This window comes from Alosa sapidissima, chromosome 23 (assembly GCF_018492685.1).
Source record: "Alosa sapidissima isolate fAloSap1 chromosome 23, fAloSap1.pri, whole genome shotgun sequence".
Taxonomy (NCBI): domain Eukaryota; kingdom Metazoa; phylum Chordata; class Actinopteri; order Clupeiformes; family Clupeidae; genus Alosa; species Alosa sapidissima.
The window spans coordinates 26,686,446-26,709,617 of record NC_055979.1 but is presented as its reverse complement, the minus strand read 5'-3'; the positions used below and the strand labels follow the sequence as shown (position 1 = coordinate 26,709,617).

General features: G+C 40.7%; 1 protein-coding gene across 1 annotated transcript; it reads left to right on the top strand.

Moving 5' to 3' along the window:
* Positions 1 to 341: 341 nt before the first annotated feature.
* On the top strand, positions 342 to 21,286 carry gas6 (growth arrest-specific 6). Its single transcript, XM_042079915.1, has 16 exons — positions 342 to 672; positions 788 to 868; positions 1,052 to 1,212; positions 4,931 to 4,955; positions 5,102 to 5,164; positions 7,856 to 7,978; positions 9,254 to 9,373; positions 9,534 to 9,659; positions 12,598 to 12,719; positions 13,283 to 13,401; positions 13,665 to 13,854; positions 16,276 to 16,440; positions 17,019 to 17,187; positions 18,216 to 18,358; positions 19,151 to 19,355; positions 19,984 to 21,286. Exons 2-16 carry the CDS (start codon positions 796 to 798, stop codon positions 20,130 to 20,132), a joined length of 1,953 nt encoding a protein of 650 aa, XP_041935849.1. The 5' UTR covers positions 342 to 672; positions 788 to 795; the 3' UTR covers positions 20,133 to 21,286.
* The last annotated feature ends 1,886 nt before the right edge of the window (positions 21,287 to 23,172 follow it).

Sequence of the window (23,172 nt, the reverse complement as noted above, 5' to 3'; positions counted from 1 at the left end):
TGACAGATCAAACAAATGTTCATATTATTTTTTAGTTATTGACACTAACATCAATTCAGTCAATTACTTTAAAAGGCCAAGCAAGTAGCTTACAATACCTGCACATCTATAATTTAATTACATTTAGGCTAATGGATAATGTAATTCATTCATACCTTGAATGAGTTCCCTCAACCCAATAAGATGATTCGTTGACCTAATTAGCCAGGCTCTATGAGTAACGTAGGCTATTGATTTGTGGGGTGGGTGGTGCATCTGTGTGGCATAGTCCTATACCTATATCACTAAAGACAGTTACACTTAAAAAATAGCCTCATCATAATTGGATACTTTCATGCGCACATGCCCCCGTTTGGCAGAACTCAGTCGGGGAATTTTACGTCATTGTGATTCAACGGATTTGGTGGAGTGTGTGAGTCTGCACTGCAAGCGGAGGGGAATAGCCTGCAGTAGGCTACACCAAGTTCCGTACCAAGTTCCACTTACACTTCAGGGGAACTGTCTACTTTGGGAACGCCTTTATGTTTGCTTTAATAACTTTCTGTTGGTCATCTGTCGTCGAATCTGCGGCTTAGCTGCCACTTCAGAAGGGATGGAGGCAAAATATTAAAGTCGTGTAGCCTACGGTCCACGTATCCATGTAGCCTTTGGAAGGTGTGCCTGCTGCTGAAGGTACGTAGGTCGGTTTTTACCATGAACAGACTAAGATTGTTCAACTGCACCAATTGAAAAGTGCTGTACTATTGCTCGCACACCATTGGACTGAAAGTTTCTTCATCTTATATAGACGCAAACATGCCGCTGACCGTGGTGGAGTTGTTGAGCTCGTGGCTAATCCTGCTACAGTTTGTCTCTTGGACATCGGAACGTAAGTAAACAAATCGTGTTGTTTCAATATTTGTGGCGAGTGCTCGTCACAAGATGTCCTCAAAATATAAAAATATGGACACCATCCCTTCATTCGAATTAGCTTACAGAGGTCAATTTCTGCAGTGTAGTATTGACTTTGTGTTCGATCAGTGATTTAGGTTGTTTTGTTAATTTTCTCTAGTAAAACTATCTTCGGAAGAAGCAAACCAGTTCTTATGGAGACACAGGCGGGCATACCAAGTTTTTGAGGAGACGAAACAAGGACATTTGGAGAGAGAGTGCGTCGAGGAGAGATGCAGCAAGGAGGAGGCGAGAGAAGTGTTTGAAAATGACCCCGAGACGGTGAGCGGCAATATTTCATTGTTATCCATGGCAAATGTTAGATTCACGACATACTACATAGCCTAGCCTACACAATATGAGTTCACATTAAGAGAAATGTGTAGCATATGTTACTGTGCGATTTTGTCCGCATCCTGCCGCAATGATACATTTTCAGAGAGATGAGAATCGCTTACGGTGATACTTGTTTCGGCAAGTTATTTCATTGACCTTCGCTGAAATTCATGGCCTTCACCTTCAGTAGCCTAGCCTATTCTAAAGAGGTCTTTACATTCCAGGACATAATATGCACGGTAAGCCAATGATAAGTCCCTTTGTAATTAGTCAAATTGAACGAATGTCAACCTGGATGAGACCAAAACTCCTCCATCGTGACTCGTGAACGCCAGTGCATCGCAGCAAGACTGCAATAGAACACTCGTTCTCCTTTCCGGTGCTGTGACGAAGTCACACCCTTCCTGTAGTTAGGATAAGTTCTCTCACGTTGAGATGATATTCCAGATAGCGGCTAACTCTGGTGATGATTCATAGCTCCGTTGCAGAGCCAGCTGATCTACGCGGAGTTACTGCAGTGGATGCTGACGATTGAAGTTGTAGTGGTTTTATTTGAATGGACACGCATTTGCCCTCCCCCTCCCCCCAGCATCATATTCTCGACTCTTCATCCATCTCTCTTTAACACTTAACCTTCCCGGACCATATCTCCCTGGCTAACACTGACAAGTAAATTGGCCACTGGCATGTGTCATGTTATAGCCTACGTGTAAATAATGTTTGGCATGGTTGCTTTTAGAAAGCCAATATGCAATTCGTTAATCAAATGACTTGTCTGGTCACCTGGGAGAGAGAGGATTAGTCCTTTAATTAAATAAAAAATTAGTCACTATGCTTTGTCGAATCTTTAATGTTATATATAGTGGCTGAGTAGAGAGAGAGCTGAAAGGGGAACAAGCAGGAGTGTGTGAAGGGAAAGTTGTCCAGCATGAAGGTGAAAAGGGAGTTAACATGGATGAGACCTCCTCAGCAGTGGGTGGAGGAGAGAGTTGCACGCATGCATCCTTTTTGCACGCAAGGAGGCAAGGCACGTCAAGAAGGCAATGTGAGTGAAATTGAAAGATATATTTTGTGTTGCGTGCAGTTGGCACTGTCAGTGACATAAGTAGCCTACTACTGGTTGCATGGCAGTTGTGAATTATTCATCCTGAATGTGCATGGCTCATGCTGCACCTCTCTGACTCTGCAGTTTCTGACTGCAGTGGGGATGTGACTAGTTACCGGGTAACTTCCAGCCTCTGCAGCACGAGAGGGAAGAAAAGAGGAAGAGAAAATAGCAGTGACGTTAATAAAAGAAAAAAGAATAAATACAATCTTAGTAGATCAAGGCAGCTCTGTGTTTTACACTTTTATGGATGGATTCTGGCTCTTACTGTAGTTAATCACAAGGTAAAATCCACTTAGTTCCTATTTGGTTCCCAGGGGAACAGGTCCCATTTTAGATATGTTGGATAAGGAACAATGGATCATATTGGCTTGTAGCCCACCACAATGTAGTGCTATTAATGCACATAAATAAGATGCAGAAGATTTTAAAGATGATTGCAGAAATTCTATGGACAAAAAAGTCTTATCTTAGTCAACCCATTGTTTAATATTTTTCTGAGATCATGTCTGGGCTAGCAGTGATTGGAGACTTGTGTCCGGTTTTGACTCAGGATTTTAGTTGTCCCCACTTGCACTTGACATTGTGACAGAATGAACTGAGAATTCCAGGAGGGTGGGGCCAGGCTAGCGCAAAGTATCCCTTTCAGAACAATTCCATTTCCAAAGGTTCTTTTTTTGCCCATAAGCTATATTTCAAGAGTGATTCAATCAACCCCCTCAGAATTTGCACTGATAGTTGAACTTGATGGTGCTCTTTTTTAAATGCCTTGAATGTGAGAGAGAGAGAGAGAGAGAGAGAGTGTGTGTGTGTGTGTGTGTGTGTTTCGCATACATTTCCCTCCAAGTGTAATCCTAATATACAGTATATGAAGAGCCAATGGGAGTGCTGGGAAGTACTAATGCCCTTTAAGTTCCCGCAACAGTCCATGTCATATTAAGTGAATTCAGTAGAGGAAATCAAGTTTCAATTATGTCCTTCAGTAGAGGAATTCAAGTTTCCATTATGAGCTTTATAGAGTTGGGAACATAGGACCCTAGAAATATAGTTCACTTGTACTGTATTGGACCTTACATACTGACTGACACGCAAACACCACACCAACCTTATGCTGTAGGATATTTCTAAAAACTAAATAAGTTATTTGTCTTCTGTAATTAATAATAAAATATTCTGATAACATAAGTATTCAGCCCCTAGCCTATACATTGTGGGCATCTGCCTGACCATGAATAAGAGTAATTTGGATAATAACTATGAACTTGCAATAATGTAAAAATATACGATTAATTGAAGGAAAGCTCATTTAAATACAAATGCCACAAGGGAAAAATGTTTAACAACTCTATAAACAAATACTATTGTTTGATAGCATCTTTTTTACTTTGAAAGCATTCTCTCCGGTGGACTACAGATTTCCAAAGCCATCTAAATGACTGTCAGCTTGAAAGGCATGCAGCATGAAAAGTTCGAAGATACTTGAAATGTGACTAGATGAAAATGCAGTGTAATGGCAAGAACTTTGGCAAGAGCTCACAACAAGGGAGGTCAGCAGGATAAGTGGTGTGTAGCTTGTTGGGTCAGAAGTTAAACAGCTCAACAAACTTGCATAGTCTGTGAACTTACCGAAGCTCTGTGAGGAAGGAAGTGGGAGCCTCTGATGGAAACCACACCATGTAGCCTATTTTAACCATTACAGATGTACGAAAAGAAATGATCTAAATGAAGATGTCGTGTAACTTCCCAGATGGCCAAATCAGATTGGCAGATAGCGGACCGCTGGTGGTGTGCCGCTGGTGGCGTTCCACTTGTGGTCCGCCGTTGGACCACCATCTCTTTAAATTTAACTTGTCATGAATATTAAGAAAAGTTATTAAAATGATATATGGAGTATAACCGAACAAATGAAAAAGAGTGGCAAAATATTGGGGAATTTGTCTGCAACCTGCCAGTGGACCACCAGATCTGCCCCCAGATCTGCCCCCAGCGGGTCGACAGATGTCCGCCAGCCCCTTGCTATCTGGATTAGTGCACATTTCAACGCATTTCACAAATTAAAGATACTGTCAGCTATTCTAACCAATGACACTTTTTGTCTCATTCAGAGAGTATCTCCTCTCAATCTGCTCAAATCCATAACACTTCATTCTGTGAGTACACTGTAAAAAAAGTGGTCTACAACCCTGGCTCCATGGACTGGACACAAAGTGCAGCTAGCCTCTCCCCCAGCCAATCACTGGGGGGGGGGAAAGGGGGGGGGGCGGGGGTTAGGGAGGGGATTAGTGAGAGTATGCTTGTGGTGTTTTGTTCGAATATCACAGAAAGTGATGTCATCCAAAATTGCTGATAGTACCTTCAATTGCAAAAATGAAAATTATAATTTTGACAGCACACAGGCCTGATTATAACTAGGCTTTTTTTGTTGTTGTTTATTTTAAGTTAAATGTGTAAAAGCTATGGTATGCAGGCAACCACACATCCACAGACACTTGGTGTATCTGAATGCATTATGGTTGGGCAACATCTCATATTTATATTTTCTTGCTCTGTTCATTTCAGGACTACTTTTACCCCAAGTACTTGGGTAAGTCATCATCATGTTTTCAGGATTTTATTATCAATAACTATTTAGTCAAGGAATGTTAGTTTTTAATCTCTCACCTACATTTTAAACGAAACAGTGATTACCAATTGTAATTAGACCCATTCTCTTACTTTGCTTATGTCCAGCATGTGTGGAAAAATTTGGGGACTCAGAGAAAAAGAAGCAGGACCTAATTACTTGCGTGCACAGTAAGTCTCACTGACATTGGTCTCACCGATTCACTGACAGGTCACCCTTTCATTTATTTTTTCCTGTTCTCGATATTGCGGTCACATCATTTCCTCGTGACATAATTTACTTGATCTTAATTCACTTCAGTTGTTCATGCATTTTTTTTACCGGGTTGTCCCAAACCAGACATTGCCGCAATGTCTGGTTTGGGACAAATAGCTTGTTGCTGCCTCAGTTGCGTTACACCAGTTCAACAGGGGAGGGCACTGTGATGATGAACACCCTCTAAGAGTGATAATCTAGGGCTGTGTCTCAAACCGCCTACTTGCACACTTCAAATACATAGTTTAAGTATGCAGTGCAGATATTGGGACAATACTTACCATTGAAAAGTGGGAACAATGCAAGTAAGCGCTCAGTGCACACTATCAGTGTACTGAAGTATGCGGTTTGACACAGTCTTGGCTTAGGTGAACATGGGCTGAATCTCAATGTCGTATGGGCTGGCTTTATGCTAGCTATAAGCTAACTGGACAGTTGGCTATTTTTTTTTTTAGGCAAATTGACATGGAATTCCATACAACCATAACAATGATCAGTAACGTTCATCTATGCACAGATTCAGTCTTGATTTACAATATGCCTATTGTGAACCTGGTCTGTCACCACTGGACAGTAACCACTGTCAATGTGCAATCTATTAACAAACTATAAACATAACTCAGAGACGATATAGAGGGAATGCATGGACGGTCTGTAGAAAGGGAGCTCTGAATTCCTAAAAGTATCCTAAAAGTATCTATTTGTACAGTCTAACTAGCATGCTAGCTGTCAAAGCCAGTAGGCATAACATTAGTGAACCCACCGGCTAAATTGCTGACTACTTGAATTACTTGGCTTACGAACATCAACTGAGGAATCAGCAACTTTTCACAATCAAACATATATTGTCATATTTTGTCGGCTTAACTGCTGGCTAACAACACCTACGAGCCTACTAGTGGTGGGAGGGGTTCAGTGTTACCTACCCGCTACCACAACTTGCTTAGTCTATATTGCAAGCGTGCAACCCGCTCAAAGTGTGGCAGAAGTGCCGTTTGCCCTATTAAGATTTTATGTGCCAGAGGCGCCCGTACCACATCCGAGTCCAAGTGCCCACGACGACCCAAGTTCAAGTCTGACCCGGGTAATTTCCTGATCCCACCCCATCTCCCTCTCCCACTCACTTCCTGTCAGCCTCTTCACTGTCCTGTCAATAAATGCAAAAAAACGCCCCAAAAAATATACTTTAAAATGTGTTCTTACGTTCCATCAAAATGATTTTGGAAATGTTATTTTTAAGGTAATAAACCCCCCCCCCCTCTTAAGTGCTGCTTTAAGGGTAATCACAAATGGGGATGATGGCGATACCTGGACTAACAGCCTACAGTTGTGGGCAGCCGTGGGCTACTGGTTAGCGCTAGCGGAGAGTTGCAGGTTTGAACCCAGACCAGTAGGCACGGCTGAAGTGCCCTTGAGAGCAAGGCACCTAACCCCTCACTGGTCCCCAAGCGCCGCTGTAGCAGGCTGCTCACTGCGTCGGGATTAGTGTGTGCTTCACCTCACTGTGTGTTCACTGTGTGCTGAGTGTGTTTCACTAATTCACGGATTGGGATAAATGCAGAGACCAAATTTCCCTCACGGGATCAAAAGAGTATATATACTATACTTATTGTAATAACAACCTATCCTACTATTACATTACTTTAAGTTAGCATTCTTTCCGCTAGTGTTTCAGTTGCAAACCAGTTTGATCCCTTTTTCATCTTGTGTCTGAGGCAGACTAGCCAACAGACTACAGAAACAGCTGCGTGCACACCTGTTTTTCTCCAAAGTAGAAAATGTCCAAAAATGTTGCAATTTGTCTTAAGGGGTTAGAAGGTTTTGGGACCATGTTCAAAATGCATGTACCTAACCACATAGAGACAAGAGATTACTATTTGAAACATCTGGCCTGTATAAAAGGTGATTTGTGACCCTTTAAGGTTTACATCAGCAATGTTTTCACTTTGCTAAGTGAACATGTTTTGAAGATTGTCTGTCACAGTTTATATTGTCAGATGTCCGATTGTCACACTTTATATGCCTCTTTTAGACTTGATATAACAGCTGTGTTTGGGAGCATGTACATTACATTACATTTGGCTGACGCTTTTTAACCCAAAGCGACTCCCAACAAAGGACACAATCAAGGGTAGAGTGCTATAAGGACAAGTTAGTTCAGCAGTGCTACTTCCATATAGTCAAGTGTCAGTTCGAGTCAGGTGGTAAGTGCTAGAATTAGCAAATGAAGTTGTAGGTAGTGCTACAAGAGGAGATACTCTCTGAGGAGCTGGGTCTTCAGGAGTTTTTTTGAAGGTAGAGAGTGATGCTCTTGCTCTGGTAGGAACTGGTAGTGCGTTCCACCAATGGGGAACAGCAGATGAGAAAGGTTTGGATTGCCCTGAGCATACGGGTGGCGGAGCCAGACATTGTTCATCTGAGGAGCACAACGGCATGCATCCTGCAGAGTTGATATTCTGCTCAACTATTTATTTCTGTCTCTTGTTCATAAAGGCTACTCATGAATGCATGCACAAATTCATCCATAAAACAGTAGCTGTTCTGGGTCAGCTATGATGTTGTCAATGATACACTGAGACCAGAATGATTTTGGTTTGTCTTTTCAGATATCCCTGACCAGTGCTCCCCATCACCCTGCTATCCCAGAGGTACGGTGCGCTGTGAGGACAAAAAGGGCGAGTTCCTGTGTCACTGTTTCACAGGATGGACAGGCCCAAAGTGTGACAAAGGTACATCGTCACTCATTTCTTTCTATGGCACATCTCTGTGTCTATTTTTTGAATCAAGGACAGCACTCATCTGTACTTTTTTTTTAATCACCCCACGGACGCTTTAGGCCAGACACCCTTCCTCAGCATGCTCTTGCGATTTTGCCAGATCACACTTCGCCACACTTCGCATGCTGAAGAAAGGCGTTTGGCCCAAAACGGTCTGGCCTTGGGGAAATTAAAGAAAGTACTTTAAAAAGTACTGATGATATTCAAAAATGTTATATTCATTAAAAGGTGAATTCGGCCCCCATTCCAGTTCAGATTAAGGCGTTGAGCATGTTATTCCTGTTTTCTACATGTCTGTGTCTATACATCTATCATTGGCTATGGAAGACAAGACTGATGCAAACGTAATATGTGACCCACCACAACAAATTTTATCATATACATCTATGGAGTGTATCTAATTCTATGGACAGCCTGCTACCGTAAAGCTATAAATATCTATGGATTGCATGCCACCTTGAAATGCAGTCCTGATCTGAATGATCTCAGGGGAGATCAATTGCCACAATGTTTTCTTCTGCAGCACACAGACACATTGCTTTTTACCGTGATATGCAGAGGACATGGCACAAGAAAAACCGAAATCATCCAGTTAATTTACATCTAGTTCAACTACCATTAAAAAAAAATAATGAAAATTACTTGCAATGGCCACACAATGTAACAATACAATCGTGACTTTCCACACCAAAGCGTAATGGGCGTCTTCTGCTGCGTCTAGATAGCATGATGTTCAAGATGATGAGAGGTGCTTGGATGTCACCAACGTTATAATGTAAAATTAATACTTTTAGGTACTATGTTTAACAACCCCTAGAGTCCTATGCACCACAAAGAAAAATCTACTTATTTTACCGTGTGGAAGCCGGGTACAAGAATTGATTAAGGGTCTGGCCACGAGTAATGAAAATGGCCCAATTCGAGGGGCGGCACCAAGCATGCATTTGAAACTCTCACTGCACGCAGTTGGATAACGCTACGACCAATCACAACAATTCATCAGTGTCAGTCATCAGCGTAGCTCGCCTTTGTCCCGCCTACACCGATTTGATTGGTCCCTCTCACTCGAGAGATGGAAGAAATTTGGATTATTGCTCGTGGCCAGAGTATCTTGCGGGCACAATTCAAATTGTGCTCTCGCGAGAACTCTGGATTTCCAGGGTAGTATATACCTGCTATATGTGATGAATGTGGTCAGTATATATTTTTTCTTGTTTTAATTCACAGATGTGGATGAGTGCGGTGAGAAGAATGGTGGGTGTGACCACCTTTGCAAAAACACCCAAGGGAGCTACCACTGCTCTTGTCACCAAGGTTATGCTTTGGTTGGACACCGCAATTGTGTTGGTAAGTTCTGGGGAAGTGTGGCAAAACCATTACCCTCCCCTGTTGGAGTTCAGTAGCAAGAGCTTTTAGTTTGCTGTACTGTATTATTTGTGTTTTTGATATGGTAATATTGCTCATCGATATGGTAATGTTTGCTCATCATGACACTTTGCCCCCTCAGATATAGATGAGTGTGTAACGAGCCCTGAGGTATGTGGGACTGCACGGTGCTCTAACCTGATAGGGGACTACGAGTGTCTTTGTGAAGAGGGCCACATTTATGACAACAAAACCAAGAGCTGCTTGGGTAAGGAGTGTTATTTGTCCTTTATTTTTTATGTCCTTCCTGTGTCAAAAAGGTCACATTCTAAAGACCACCTCTATCTTGCACACTCAAAACTCACATTCTAAAGACCACCTCTATCTTGCACACTCAAAACTCACGTTCTAAAGACCACCTCTATCTTGCACACTCAAAACTCACGTTCTAAAGACCACCTCTATCTTGCACACTCAAAACTCACATTCTAAAGACCACCTCTATCTTGTACATTCAAAACTCACGTTCTAAAGACCACCTCTATCTTGCACTCATTCCGTCCCATATGCTCTTTTTTAGACATGCCTTTATGGAGTAGCAATGTTTAACTAAAAATTAACTAATTCATTAATGTAACAAATTATTTTTTCCTAACAAAGTTGTGATTTGTATGGTTCTTGTTATTATTCTTTAAATGGTATTTAGTCCATTTGATTTTACTCTAAACTTTTAATGATAATGTAATGTTTATTGATGCCATCATAAGTAGCTGGGAAAAAGTGTCTGCTAAAAAAAACGTTAACATAAACCATAAAATGTGTAGATGGTGAAATGTGTTTAAACTGCTGTGTTTGTGTTAGCTTCTAACATTTATAAACAACTATCTGGGTTGTTTAGCTGAATTTTCTTAGGTAGACATCTTTGAGTATTTGAGTCATTCCATGTCAAATCAGACAAAATCCAGGAAAATGGTTTGTCTACCTAATATTTAAGGCCCAAAACTAAGAACTGTAAAATATTTTTGTTCAATTCCAATGTTTTCATACATCTTTTCACCCTTGTCTTTGTAGAATTGTTTGTATCATTTTTGTATGATTTGTGTTGCAAAACTGGTGATATTGAGGATCATGTATACTATTTTATTTGTATCCACATGGCACCAATCATTATTTTGTCTGCAAATACAATACTTTATTAATGTTGAGCCAATATTTCAGGTTTCTGTGATAAATGCACATAAAGATATGATGGATAAAACACTCAAAACTCACGTTCTATGATGGATAAAACAAGGTACACTTTTTGGAAATGTTCATAGCACTGAAATGGTATGCTAATAGCGTGAAAATCAACGTGGAATAGCTCAGTTTATAGTAATTTTGTGTATAAAGTGCCAATGATGTACCATGTTTCATTCATGCATAAATACACCTACTTGGTTACATTTTATACCTATAGGTTTTCATTCCTGGCCTTGGGGCAAAATGATGATTTTGACTCAATTTATTTATCTATGGTACAACATTGACACTACACTAAATGCCCATACACTGAGCTACTTTCACATAGATTTTCAAGTGTCTACTAGCTACTCCATATACATTTTACTCCTCTGAAACTGACCGAAAAACACAACCTCCCCTTGTTTAATCCTTAAAATCTTCAAGCCTATTATATGTGGAGAGCTCAAATATTGGTACAACATTAATTAAATATAATATGTAGAGAAAAAAAAAATGATTGGCACCAGATGCGTACAAAAACAAGTTTATACTACCCTTAAAGGGGAGGTTCAGGATTTTGGACATAGGACCTCATTTCCAAGTAAGCAAGTGTGATATTTATCAGTGGAGACCGTTTTCAACACGTTTCATCCAGTCCTTCTAATTGCAGAGTTCGCAGGTGCTAGGCTAGCGCAAGTCAACGGTATGTGCTAGCCTGCCACTAAAAACAGTCTTACCCACTCCAAAGTACACCCAAGGCAAATAAATTATAACGCCAGACTATCGATGTAAATGTCTGTATTGATAGTTTTATTTCTAACATTATTCTATCCTTGCATTTCAACGATCGCATTACATTTTGAGGGACTAGTGTCTTAGCAGCGGCGGAATTATACTTGCTCCAGTTAGTAGTACTGCGCCAAAAAGTAAACAGTAAAGCGCACTCCAATGGGGATACCTAGTAGTAGCCTTGGTAATATCAGTCCGCCGCTGAGATGCAAAATGACTACTACCAACTTCAGGGAACAAAGTATAACTATTGCAACGCGATGCGAGGGTAGTTGTATTTCTTACACTATTCTATCAACACAGACATTTACATCGATTGTCTGGAATTTGCCTCGAGTGTCCTTTGGAGTAGGTAAGACTGTTTTTAGTGGCAGGCTAGCACATACCGTTGACTTGCGCTAGCCTAGCACCTGCGAACTCTGCAATTAGAACGACTGGATGAAACGTGTTGAAAACGGTCTCCACTGATAAATATCACACTTGCTTACTTGGAAATGAGGTCCTATGTCCAAAATCCTGAACCACCCCTTTAATGTCACACTTTTTGCACTTTTTTCCAATCTAGGAATTTGTAGAAAGTCAATGAGAATGCCATAAAAACTTTTAATGGTTCAGTCATACTGAGAACATGTTTGTCCTCCACCCTACAAACTTTGGGCTGCTTATAAATAATATTTTTTATTATATTAATGCCCAAACATTGCTTACCAAACAATGTGATTTTCAGGCTGTAAAACTGGAGGAATTTCAGGAGCAGAAAATAATATGAAGACATCGGATTTGAACAGAAATGATAATAGAAATAAAAATAGAAATAAAAGTCCTTGGTTTTGGAACCCATTCTTCATATAGACAAGATTTGAACAAAATCTGAGACGGTGCAGCAACAACCTCTGATTTGACACGAAATGACCCATTTGTCCAAACAGTTGATACCCAAAACACTTTTACAATAACATCAGAACATGGTTGTGTGTGAACTTTTAAACAGTGCTTTGTCCATCATATTTAGTTAAGTTTATAAGTTTATTTAGTAAAGTTCAAGAAATAAAAGTTTTCATATACCATGTTTGTGCCATTCCCTTGTTTACAGTATAGATTATAGATTAACCCCTCTGTGCAAATCACTGCTGCTGTAGCCCTAACTCTGACCAACATCTTTTCTCTCTCTTGGTCGCTGTCTTTTTCGGTAGATGTGGATGAATGTGAATCGCAGTTATGTGAGGAGGACTGTGTGAATACGCCTGGAGGTTTCCGCTGCTTCTGTGATGGACGTCAAGGGAAGAAGTTGTCACATGATCTAAGGACCTGTGAGGTGAGTTTTTGGTTCCCAAACCAAACCAACATTTTTATTCAAATATTTCCCTTAGGAGAGTTAATTTTGTATGGATTTGTATTATTGTGTTTTTTATCGTTCTCAAAATTGCTCTGAATGTGATCCCTGACGATATTGTTCTTCAAGTCGTTGGTACTGTACATGTGTGGATGTTGTCATTCACTTTAGTTATCATCACCGTTTCTAGTCATAGTTATCATCACCGTAGCTAGTTATAGTTATCATCACCGTAGCTAGTTATAATTATTATTCTTGGCGTGAACCGCCAGTAACTGCAGAAGTATACTTTTAGGAAGACTAGGAAGTCAGTAATGGAAGCTCTGTACAACATATAATGGTTGCTTGGCCACCTTGACAATGTTTTAAAATATTGTAACCTGTCTATGACCTAGACAACATTACACAACGTTACACAATGAACATGTTCAGATAGAACGTCGTTTTCACATAATGAACATGAAACCTGCTACTTCGGTCTCACACCCGTTCTTTTCCCCCTGCCCATCACCCCCACTCCCAAATCCAATGAACAACCATTAAAGCCCCTGGAACCTTGTGTGCCTCTGGACCTGAAACGTAATGCACGCTCTTTGTATCTGGGTCGCATGTTCAGTGGGTCACCAGTGGTCAGACTACGCTTTCGCCGGAGGGTTCAAACAGGGTAAGTCGGTGGATGGTCAAGAAGGGGTTCGATCGGGCGGGGGGGGGGGACCTTTATCGTATTTGTGTATGTTGCACTACTGTAACTACTGTTTCGATTCCTTAAGTTTCACTTTAAAAAAAAGTGTTGCATTATTCTCTAGAGTAATAATACGATATGTTGTACAGCTGTAAATCTATTTTGATTCATTACATTGCATTTAAAAACTGATTGATAGTAGCATGAGAATTAAAGGAAATGTGTTTTGTCCTTTGACATTCTAGCTTCACAGCAGAGTTTGACCTAAGGACATTCGACCCGGAAGGTGTTATCTTCTTTGCGGGTGGCCACCTCAATAGCTCCTGGATTGTGCTGGCGATTCACCATGGGAAACTGGAGCTGCAACTAAAATATGGAGCTGTAAGCCGCATCACCAGCAGTGGCCCAGAGGTCAACGATGGCGAATGGCACAAGGTCAGCGGTCACCATATCACTCTAAAGGGAACTATATTACAGCTGATGTGTAGGGTTTTTAAAATTGAAAGTTATGCCTGATTCATAGTCTACGCAAGCTCTGCAAATGTGATCAATGCAACCAGCTACGCAAAGAGGGTCTGACATGTACTTACGTAGTATAAATGTCCAATTTTTTCTAACATGACACGAGTGTAAGTAACGGGTCATCCTTTTCTACTGGTGGGACGCATCGTCCGCATAGCTTGTGTAGACTATGAGAAGGCATTTCAAAACGTGCATGAGCCTTGTGTTATCCACTGTGAAATACACTAAAGCAAATCTAAAAAAAAAAAAATAGATAAGCCATTAAGACACGCCTTAAAGGATAATTCCGGTATTAAGCACTTTTCTGGTTTGCTTTGGATGAACTAGAGTGGTGGACACTGAAATTTTGACGATGGGTCCTGTCTCGACTTTCTGACTCATTTTGAATCGCCTTTGACTGTTTCAAAGTGGCTGGCTATGGGCATGCACAAACATGTTCTTAAAACAACTAGGGCTGAAACGATTCATCGAGTTACTCGAATAACTCGATTACAAAAATTACTCGAGGCAAAAACCCTGCCTCGAAGCCTCGTTAAATTCCTATGACGCGCACTATACGCGCAGGGATTTGATTGTTCCACACGGTCCGTTGTTGGGGAAGCACACCACTAGCGCGTGAATCGTGATACATTCTGAATCATAGATTATGTTCTGAATTAGCTGGCACGATGGCGGAGTCAAGATGTCCATAATAGCAGAGAATGTCTAAAGTTTTCAAGTAAAGTTTTGGGATCATTACATACTCAAAAAAGGAAAAGAACAAGCATCTGATACGAAAACATGCACTCCATGCTGTTTCACCAAGCGTCAATAAAGTAGCCTAGGCTAGGCCTATCTATCAATCTATCTAGGTTATCTATCATCTATCTACGTACGCTTTTTATGTTTTTAAGTAGTAAACGTATTCACGTTCAATTGCAAGACAGTATGCCTAAAAAAGAACCCATTTTTATACACACATGCATGCACCCTCATCTTCCCTCAAGCACCGCACGCGTGCACACACATACACAGGTTGCTGGGTTACCATAGCAAATAGGCTCACCCCAGAAATTATTTTTTAGTAGCCTAATGGTAAAATTATTTGTTAGTAGCCTAATGTTGGCTATTTTTAGTAGCCCAATGGTAACATTATTTGTTAGTAGCCTAATGGTAAATGCTGCAGGTGTAGAAATCTACATAAAAAGATATTTACTTTGATGTCAAGTCTAGATTACAACATGAAACTTGTTGTGCATATTAATACATTAAATTGCTTTCCCTCTTCTCCCTCCCAGCACTTCACAACATAGTATGGACAGCTTTGTTCACCCAGCTAAGTCATGCACAAGAGGCTGCAATTTTACAGAGAGCATTTTGAACATTATTTAATTGTTGGCGCTGGCATTTATAAACACTAAATGGGTAAATTGCAATAAATGGGCTTAGTTTTGGAGCCAAATGTTGGAGTTAGAATAAATACCTCTGTGCCAATTGCTTGATCATTTTACAGCCATGTCATTTTCGTTAAGCATTATTTGTTTTGGTTGTTTAAAAATGCAAAATAAAATTATCTGATTAATCGATCGATAAAGTGCTAGATTAATCGATTACAAAAAGAATTGATAGCTGCAGCCCTAAAAACAACCCTTAACGTTTGTTTTCAAAACTGTGCAACTCACCGAGTGGTTAGTGGTGTTCGTTGATTATTAAAAACAAATATATCGGCGCAATGTATGATTTCAATCCGTGTTATTTGCTATTGTGGAACTATTTTTTCAGATACCTCACAACCATGTATAAACTTCTGCTCAATATTTAAGTCTGAAGCATAGACAGTAAAAGAAGGTCTCGCGAAAAGACTACAACCAAATGTAAACAGACCCCCTTTCCGTTTCCAGTAGTGCAGTAATATCAACGAGCAAAGAGTCTTCCAACAGAAATCAATGGGATTTTACAAAATGCCAAATAAAACACAACAGAAACTGTATTTCGCTACGCTACTTGTTTTGGAATATCAACAAATATCACTATAACCATTCAGTGAGTTGTACAGTTTTAAAAACGAACGTTAAGGGCTGTTTTAAGGACATGTTTGTGCATGCCCATAGCCAGCTACTCTGAAACGTTCAAAGGCGATTCAAAACAACTCAGAAAGTCGAGACCGGATCCATCGTCAAAATTTTGGTGTCCACCACTTTAGTTCATCCAAAACAAACCAGAAAAGGGACTCAAAGTGATAAATACCCAAATTATCCTTTAAGTCTTCCACCTCTGTAGACCAACTCAATAAGTACCAAAATAAACGCTAAATGAACTGATATTATATTGTTGCATATTTTTATTATCACACAGATCTCTGTGGAGGAGCAGGGGCGAAGTCTGGTGATAAAGATTGACCGAGAAGCAGTGATGAAGATTGCTGTGAATGGAGACCTCTTCACTCTGAAGAAAGGCCTGCATGAGCTCAACCTCACAGTTGGTGGGATCCCCTTTAAACAAGATGGCCTCATCAGTAAGGTGAGAGGAACTGAATGTGAGTAAAGAGAGAGGTCTGGAATTCTTCTCATCAGAAGGATTACCGTAAAACTTCTACTAGCTGAGTCTCCAATAAACACAGGCCCCATAGAAGTGCCTGCATTTGAGAGCCTTTCAGTGAAATAAAGGGGAATTATATTTATTTTTTTAGGGACTGTCAAGTGAAACTGACACTTTTTAAAATTTATTTTGAAGTACATTTTCTGGAGGATTTTTGGCTTTATGCAGATAGGACAGTGAGGAGTGACAGGAAGCAAGTGGGAGCGTATAGATGGGTTGAGAAAGAGAAAAGAGTCGCATTCGAACCCGGGTCCCCATGGGTGTTTGGACCCGAACGTGGTATGGATGGATGCTGCTGCCCCATGCGCCACAGCGCCCCCGCAAAACTGCAGTTTAAAATGATTTCTGTGGCTAAAAATACAAAAAGATACCTAGCTGCACTTTTCCAGAAGCCCTGCTGTGTAAGTAAACTGATGTTTACTTATTGGAGAAAAATGAAATAATCTTCAAGGTGTGTGTGTGTGTGTGTGTGTGTGTGCGTGCTTGTGTTTGAGATGCAGGTGAACACACGATTAGACGGCTGTATGCGAGAGTGGCGCTGGCTGACCGGAGAGGACTCGTCGATTCAGGAGACGGTGCTCAATAACGAGCACATGCAGTGCTTCTCAAAGGTGGAGCGTGGAGCCTTCTATAATGGCTCTGGATTCGCTTTCTTTAACCACAGCCATGGTGAGTGTATAAACTTACTATTGTTAACTAGTGTTTATTTGACCCAAATTGGCTAACTAGCTGCTAGCTGCTTTTTTACACGGGAATAGTTTGAACATTAGTGAAAATATCTTTCAGAAAACTTCCCTACAAGAAAAGCGTACTGGTGATAATAGACACAGTATAAAATCTTGAGAGGAACGCCTCCCTGTGCTGGTAGCGTGTTCTACCATTGGGGATTGAACATCAATAGTCTGTATTGCTGAATTGCACATTAAAGGAGAATTCTGGTGTGATATTGACCTAAAGTGTGTTGAAACATGATACTGAGTGTGAACTTATGTCTCATAGCTCACCTCGGCTTGTCCCCTGCACTCACAATCTGGCGCTAGTTAGCCAATGCTACCAACAGTGTTTCGTTGCAGTGCCTCGGGCATCGGCCTAGCCATGCAAATAAATCACTGTTTTACACCATTTACGAGGCTCAAAGTAGCTCCATACTTCATTGGTAGACTTCCGAGGGTCTTGACATTTAAAACGAGACATGGAGAACTTTGAAAAAGCACTGGTAGTTTATTTACAAGACGATTTATACAGACAGTACCTTAAGGAATTTTACCGTTCAACGCCATCTTGAATTTAGTCTGGTACTGTCTGTATAAATCGTCTTGTAAATAAACTACCAGTATGTTTCTGATTCATTGGGCTATTGTCCTGCACAATGTGGCTAACATGAAAGTACTGTATTTGTTTAAATTTGTTTGGGCGGTGGTAGCGTAGTGGTTAAGGAGCTGGGCTAGCATGCAGTAGCCAGAAAAGTTGTGGGTTCAATTCCAGACTTCCACCGTTGTGCCCTTGAGCAAGGCACTTAACCCTGAGTTGCTCTGGGGACAATGTAATGTAACAATGTCCTTGAAATATAATTGACTTGAGTGTAATGAATTGAGTGCAAGTTGCTTTGGAAAAAACATCTGCTAAATGAATAAATCTAATGTAATGTAAAAGTAATTCAAAAGAGAGGTTAGCATTCTGACATTTTCTTTTCCCAGGTGACCCGCAGACTCTGAATGTGCAGTTAAACATTCGTGCAGCCTCATCTCTGGGTGTTCTCTTTGCCCTAATTCACCAAGATGATGTCTCTTTCTCCATTTCTCTTTCCGACTATCACCCTGCCAAGAAAGAGTGGCGAGAGGTGAGAGCCAAATCAGTAACTATGGTAACACTAGTAACCGATTTTACTGTTAACCACCCTGTGAAACGTCATAGTTAATAAATCGTGTTGACACTGTTTGTGTTGGTTACCACTGAAGGAGATGCTAATAAAACAGAAATATGAATGAACCCATTTTTTCATAGTTTCGTAGTTAAACAGGAATTAATATACAGTGTCCAATGTTCAGATACACACATAGACATCAACTGACTGCTAGTTAGTTACTGTTGTGACACCGCTAAAGGACTTTCCAGTTTGCACTTTTATTAAATGACAAAGTAGAGCATGTGCTCCAGTGACTTGTTTTGTTCTACAATAACTTATTGTCCAACTACTGAGACATACAGATCAATTTCTTCTTGTAAATACTTAATATCAAAAGTTATGGAGAGGTGTAACTTGTTAATTTTATATAGAATATTAATTAATAACTCATACTGAAATATTGTTGGGGTGCGCATTATGGATGTCAATATGTGAATAATTCATGAGATGATTACAAACTAGTTTTAAAGCTTTAAAGAGAAGGAGAGGGATGCCGGTGCAGCTCAGATGTCTTCTTAATTTTCTTTATTATTTACTTAAAAGGTGCAAAACATCATTAACTTTGACTAACGTTTCGATGTGAAGTCACATCTTCATCCTTGTCCTTGGCGTACTCTCTAAAGTATCTGTCCTTGCCTGGTTGCATTGGATTGTCGCTAAACGACAGAAGCGCGGAGAACCTTCCTTTGTCTACTAGTTTTAAAGCTTCTTTGTGTTATTTCACAGCATGTGCTGGTGTCTATGGGAGATGTCGTGGTGGCGAGTGCTGCTGTGCCTCTCTGTGGGTCGGGGGCTCACCTGGTGAATGTAACCGTGTCAGGTAACCTGACACTGCTGGAGGTGGATGGCCAACCAGGTCAAAGTGAGAGCTCGGAGGGCAAGGACCTGGATCTCGCTGCACCCTACGGAACGTTCATTGGAGGCCTGCCAGGTGGGTTGCATTGCTTGAATATGTTTCTGTTTATTTCACTCGGTAGCATGAAAAGGTGTGGGTTCAATTCCCGGCTTCCATCGTTGTGCGCGAGTTGAGTTAACCCTGAGTTGCTCTGGGGAAAATGGCCCTTGTAATAAAATTGACATGACATTCACTTTGGATAAAAGCCTCTGCTAAGTGAATACATGTACTGTAGATTGATAAATATAATGAGCATAGTGTACAGATTTGATTGTCGGTCATTCCACGTCTAATCCCCTTGCTGTCTCTTGCTGTAACTGTGACAGAATTCTAGAATACTTTAAAACCTCACTGCCAGGTAAAATATGGATGACCTACTCGCATGACCTAAAAAACAATTGTAATGGATATTGCTTAACGGAAACCAACTGCAACGCAAAACTATTGTATGTTTCATTGTGCCCATTATGGCGCACATCTGCATTGTGCAATGTGCACATTTACCTGGATCAAATTGAAATACTTTTGACATGACCTTCTGATGATGCTCCTGGTGGAATGAACCTTCATCAAATCAGAGCTCTCTTAAAGTATAGCCGCAACACGTAATGTCTGTGTGTTCGTTTTCCCTGCCTCATTACGTCTGTTTTGTCTTTATTTATAGATGTGTCGGTGGTGTCCACTCCTGTATCGGCTTTCTACACGGGCTGTATGGAGGTGACCGTGAATGGAAATCTGTTGGACCTGGACGGGGCTCTGCACAAACACAATGATATACTCTCCAAGTCCTGCCCCCTGGTGGGCATACCCTAATATCGCAGCTCAGTATTGCCACAGACATTTCATTTCTTCCAAACACATGGCCTTTATATTTGCTCCTTTTTAGTCCATCGCATATGGCCCACCCTTGCATACGTCTGCTATTTGCCCTGCCATAATCTCCCAACTCCAGCCCTTTTAAAGGCCTCTGATTCAAAAAGTCACACTCATTTCAGCCTTCCTGAGTCTAGCCCAGCAGCTGAAGTAGATGTTTTTATGTTTTCCTCACTCTGCCGAATAGTATTCTTTCCATCACAGAATGGCCTTTCCTCCTCCTCCAATGGTAAGAAACGTTTATAATAGAGTGTAGGCACAGTTTTCTCTTAACTAACATGAGCAGTTTCCTGCTTCAGTTTATAATGCTTAAAACAAGCAAAGCAATGACATTGATAAACTTTGCCCCATGTAGTTAATGGGATGCAAAAGTATAGCACATGTCACATAGAGCGCAAGAGTAATGTATTTTTAAGGTAGTCACTGAGACACATTTGGGGTTGCATATAAATGTGTGTCAGGTGTCCGTATATAAGAGGCATCTGGCGTTAAACACCGCAAAGCCCCACGTAAGCTACTGAGTGAGATGCACTGTAAGGCAGGTCATATGTATATACATTAATGTACAGTGCTTTTAGATAGAAGCCAATAGAAGACAGAACTCAGATGGGGTCCTTACTACAGTTAAACATTATCCTCATGAGCTTTCCCCCACAACAGTTTTTATTGTGTCTGCAGCCGGACAGGATTTGGGCATTATGTGTCCTCTAAATGGCGAAAACATGGATACATGATCTGTAAAGATGTAATGACTCTTTTAGGGAACAAAAAAAACCACCATTTAAACTGAAATTTGCCTTCCCCTTTTTACCTATATCTATATTTTAAAGGCTCAGAGGGTATTTTTTGTGTATGCGTGCATGTGTGTGTTTGAGTGTGTGTGTGTGTGTGTGGGTGGGTGTCTGTGTGTGTTTGGTTTAATAGCATACTGAATGTTTGGAATATAGTTTATCCATCTGTATTATTTTTGAAGTTTAGAATTGTTGTTTTTGTATTTTCTTATGGTGCTCCCCAATCCCGTTGGGGGAAACCTTAAAGGTTCTTTTCAGTCCCACTGAATCAATCAATCAATCAATAAATACATATATACTTGAGCTGGCTGTGTTTAAGACAAAAAAACACACTGAATGTAAATGCAGTACTTTCACAAACATTGAAAAGAAAAAGTCTCCAAAAACATGTTTGAGTTTGAAAACTTAACACCAGTTCTTTAAAGAAGGAAATGCTATGCCATATACACACATTTTGAATGCTTGCAGTGGAAAAGTAAAAAAAAAAGGGAAAAAAAAAGAGGATGAATAAAAACTTCTTGAGAGGGTTCTAGCGATGCTACCTCAACCACAACATTGTGAGTCTGCTGCTTTACACTCCCTTATTATATGAATCTCATATAACCAGCTGGCAAGATATTGTCTTTGGTTTTCATTTCCATGGACTACACAGTTAGGTCTCATTTTACAATCATTAAATTGCATTCATGTGCATCTCTCACAGTGCTCCATAGGTTTGCGTGTGTAAAGTAACGACACCTGTTTCTTACTGCAGACATCCCAAGTCTCCCGGAAGTTCCGGGAGTCTCCCGCATATTGATAACGGCCCCATGATGCCCGCAAATTAGATAAAATCTCCCGGAATCTAGAGCAAGAGCGCGCACACGAGACCGAAACTTCAAATCGTGTGTGCATCTGAGTGTAGCGCGCACACGACGGGGATGGAGAGAGAGAGAGGTAGTGCGTGTGTGGCTGTTCAAGACAGAGAGTCTGATTGGCCTGTTTCATGTTCAGTTCAGTAGGAACAGGAGCGTCACGGCAGAGGCAGAGTGCCCCCCAAAAAGGACCCATTTCACATCAGACTACACAAAAGTGTAGGGCTACCAAAGATTGCTCCGCCTTAACAATCTTTGGCCTACCCTTGTCTCATAAGAGTTACAAAATAACGATAGTCTTGCATGCTGCACTGTTTGTAGGCTAACAGTGACTTTAGCATTGCCCATGGCGGGTTAAATGATTGAAAAGACATGCTGAGGTGAGTTTAACAAGTGTCATTTCTTGTGCATATTATTCCAGACTAGCCTACTAGATGGCTATTTGCCAAGGCTACATAAAGACCAAACTACCAAAATCTACATATTTTATTATCACAATTTCTAACTATAGGCCTTCCTTATTTGGTGTGCTGAGTAGAATTAATTAACAAACATAGGCTATTCAATCAGACTAAAGTAATTTTTTATATTTATTTTATTTTATTTTTTTTGGGGGGGGGGGGGGGGGGGGGGGTACCTCCCTGAAATGGCTTTTTGCAGGTTGGGATGTCTGTTATTGGCTGCAATAGTGATGTGTGAGAGACTGCACACTATTTTCAATGTATGGAGCCAGGGCTGTGGAGATAACCGCGAGTGTTTTTCAGTGTGCTCGCTAAATGGATAGGAGGTATTTGCGGAATGTGACAGTGTGCACTAGAGATATTTGCTGAATGTGACAAAGAAACAATTTATAAGCTTAGAATTGCTAATAGTTTTTCACAATTTGGTCACATCAACCAGCCAGTGTAAACAGCATGTCACCATTCTGAAGCCTTCATACTACCTCACACTCTTTACCCTGAAGTCCATCACATCTTTATCTTCTCAACAAGTGCGATGCTGATCAGTGGCAGACATCATCACTTGTGGAGCCCTCCCGTCATGTAAAAAAAACTCGATGTAATTGACCAGCTCTCATGGGTGTGAAACTCAGTCATTTCTGGTATTATAAATTGTCTCACATTAATACCAGGGTTGTGCACAATTCGTGTTTTGCAATTCTGCTTCCTGTTTGCTACCTCAATTGAAATGCCAGTGAAATTCAAGAATTGAATTGGAATTTAAGAGCCAGTTTCAATTCAATTCTGGAATTTTGCACAAGCCTGATTAATACCATAGCTCACATCATGAGGCCTGAGATATACATGGTTTTTGACCAAGTGTGCGCATTGTTGC

Bases quoted from the DNA above. Each gene is read 5' to 3' on its own strand.
- gas6 (XM_042079915.1), top strand. From the start codon at position 796: ATGCCGCTGACCGTGGTGGAGTTGTTGAGCTCGTGGCTAATCCTGCTA. The intron at 9,660-12,597 runs GTAAGGAGTGTT...CTTTTTCGGTAG, and splicing joins CAAAACCAAGAGCTGCTTGG to ATGTGGATGAATGTGAATCG. The intron at 13,855-16,275 runs GTCAGCGGTCAC...ATTATCACACAG, and splicing joins ACGATGGCGAATGGCACAAG to ATCTCTGTGGAGGAGCAGGG.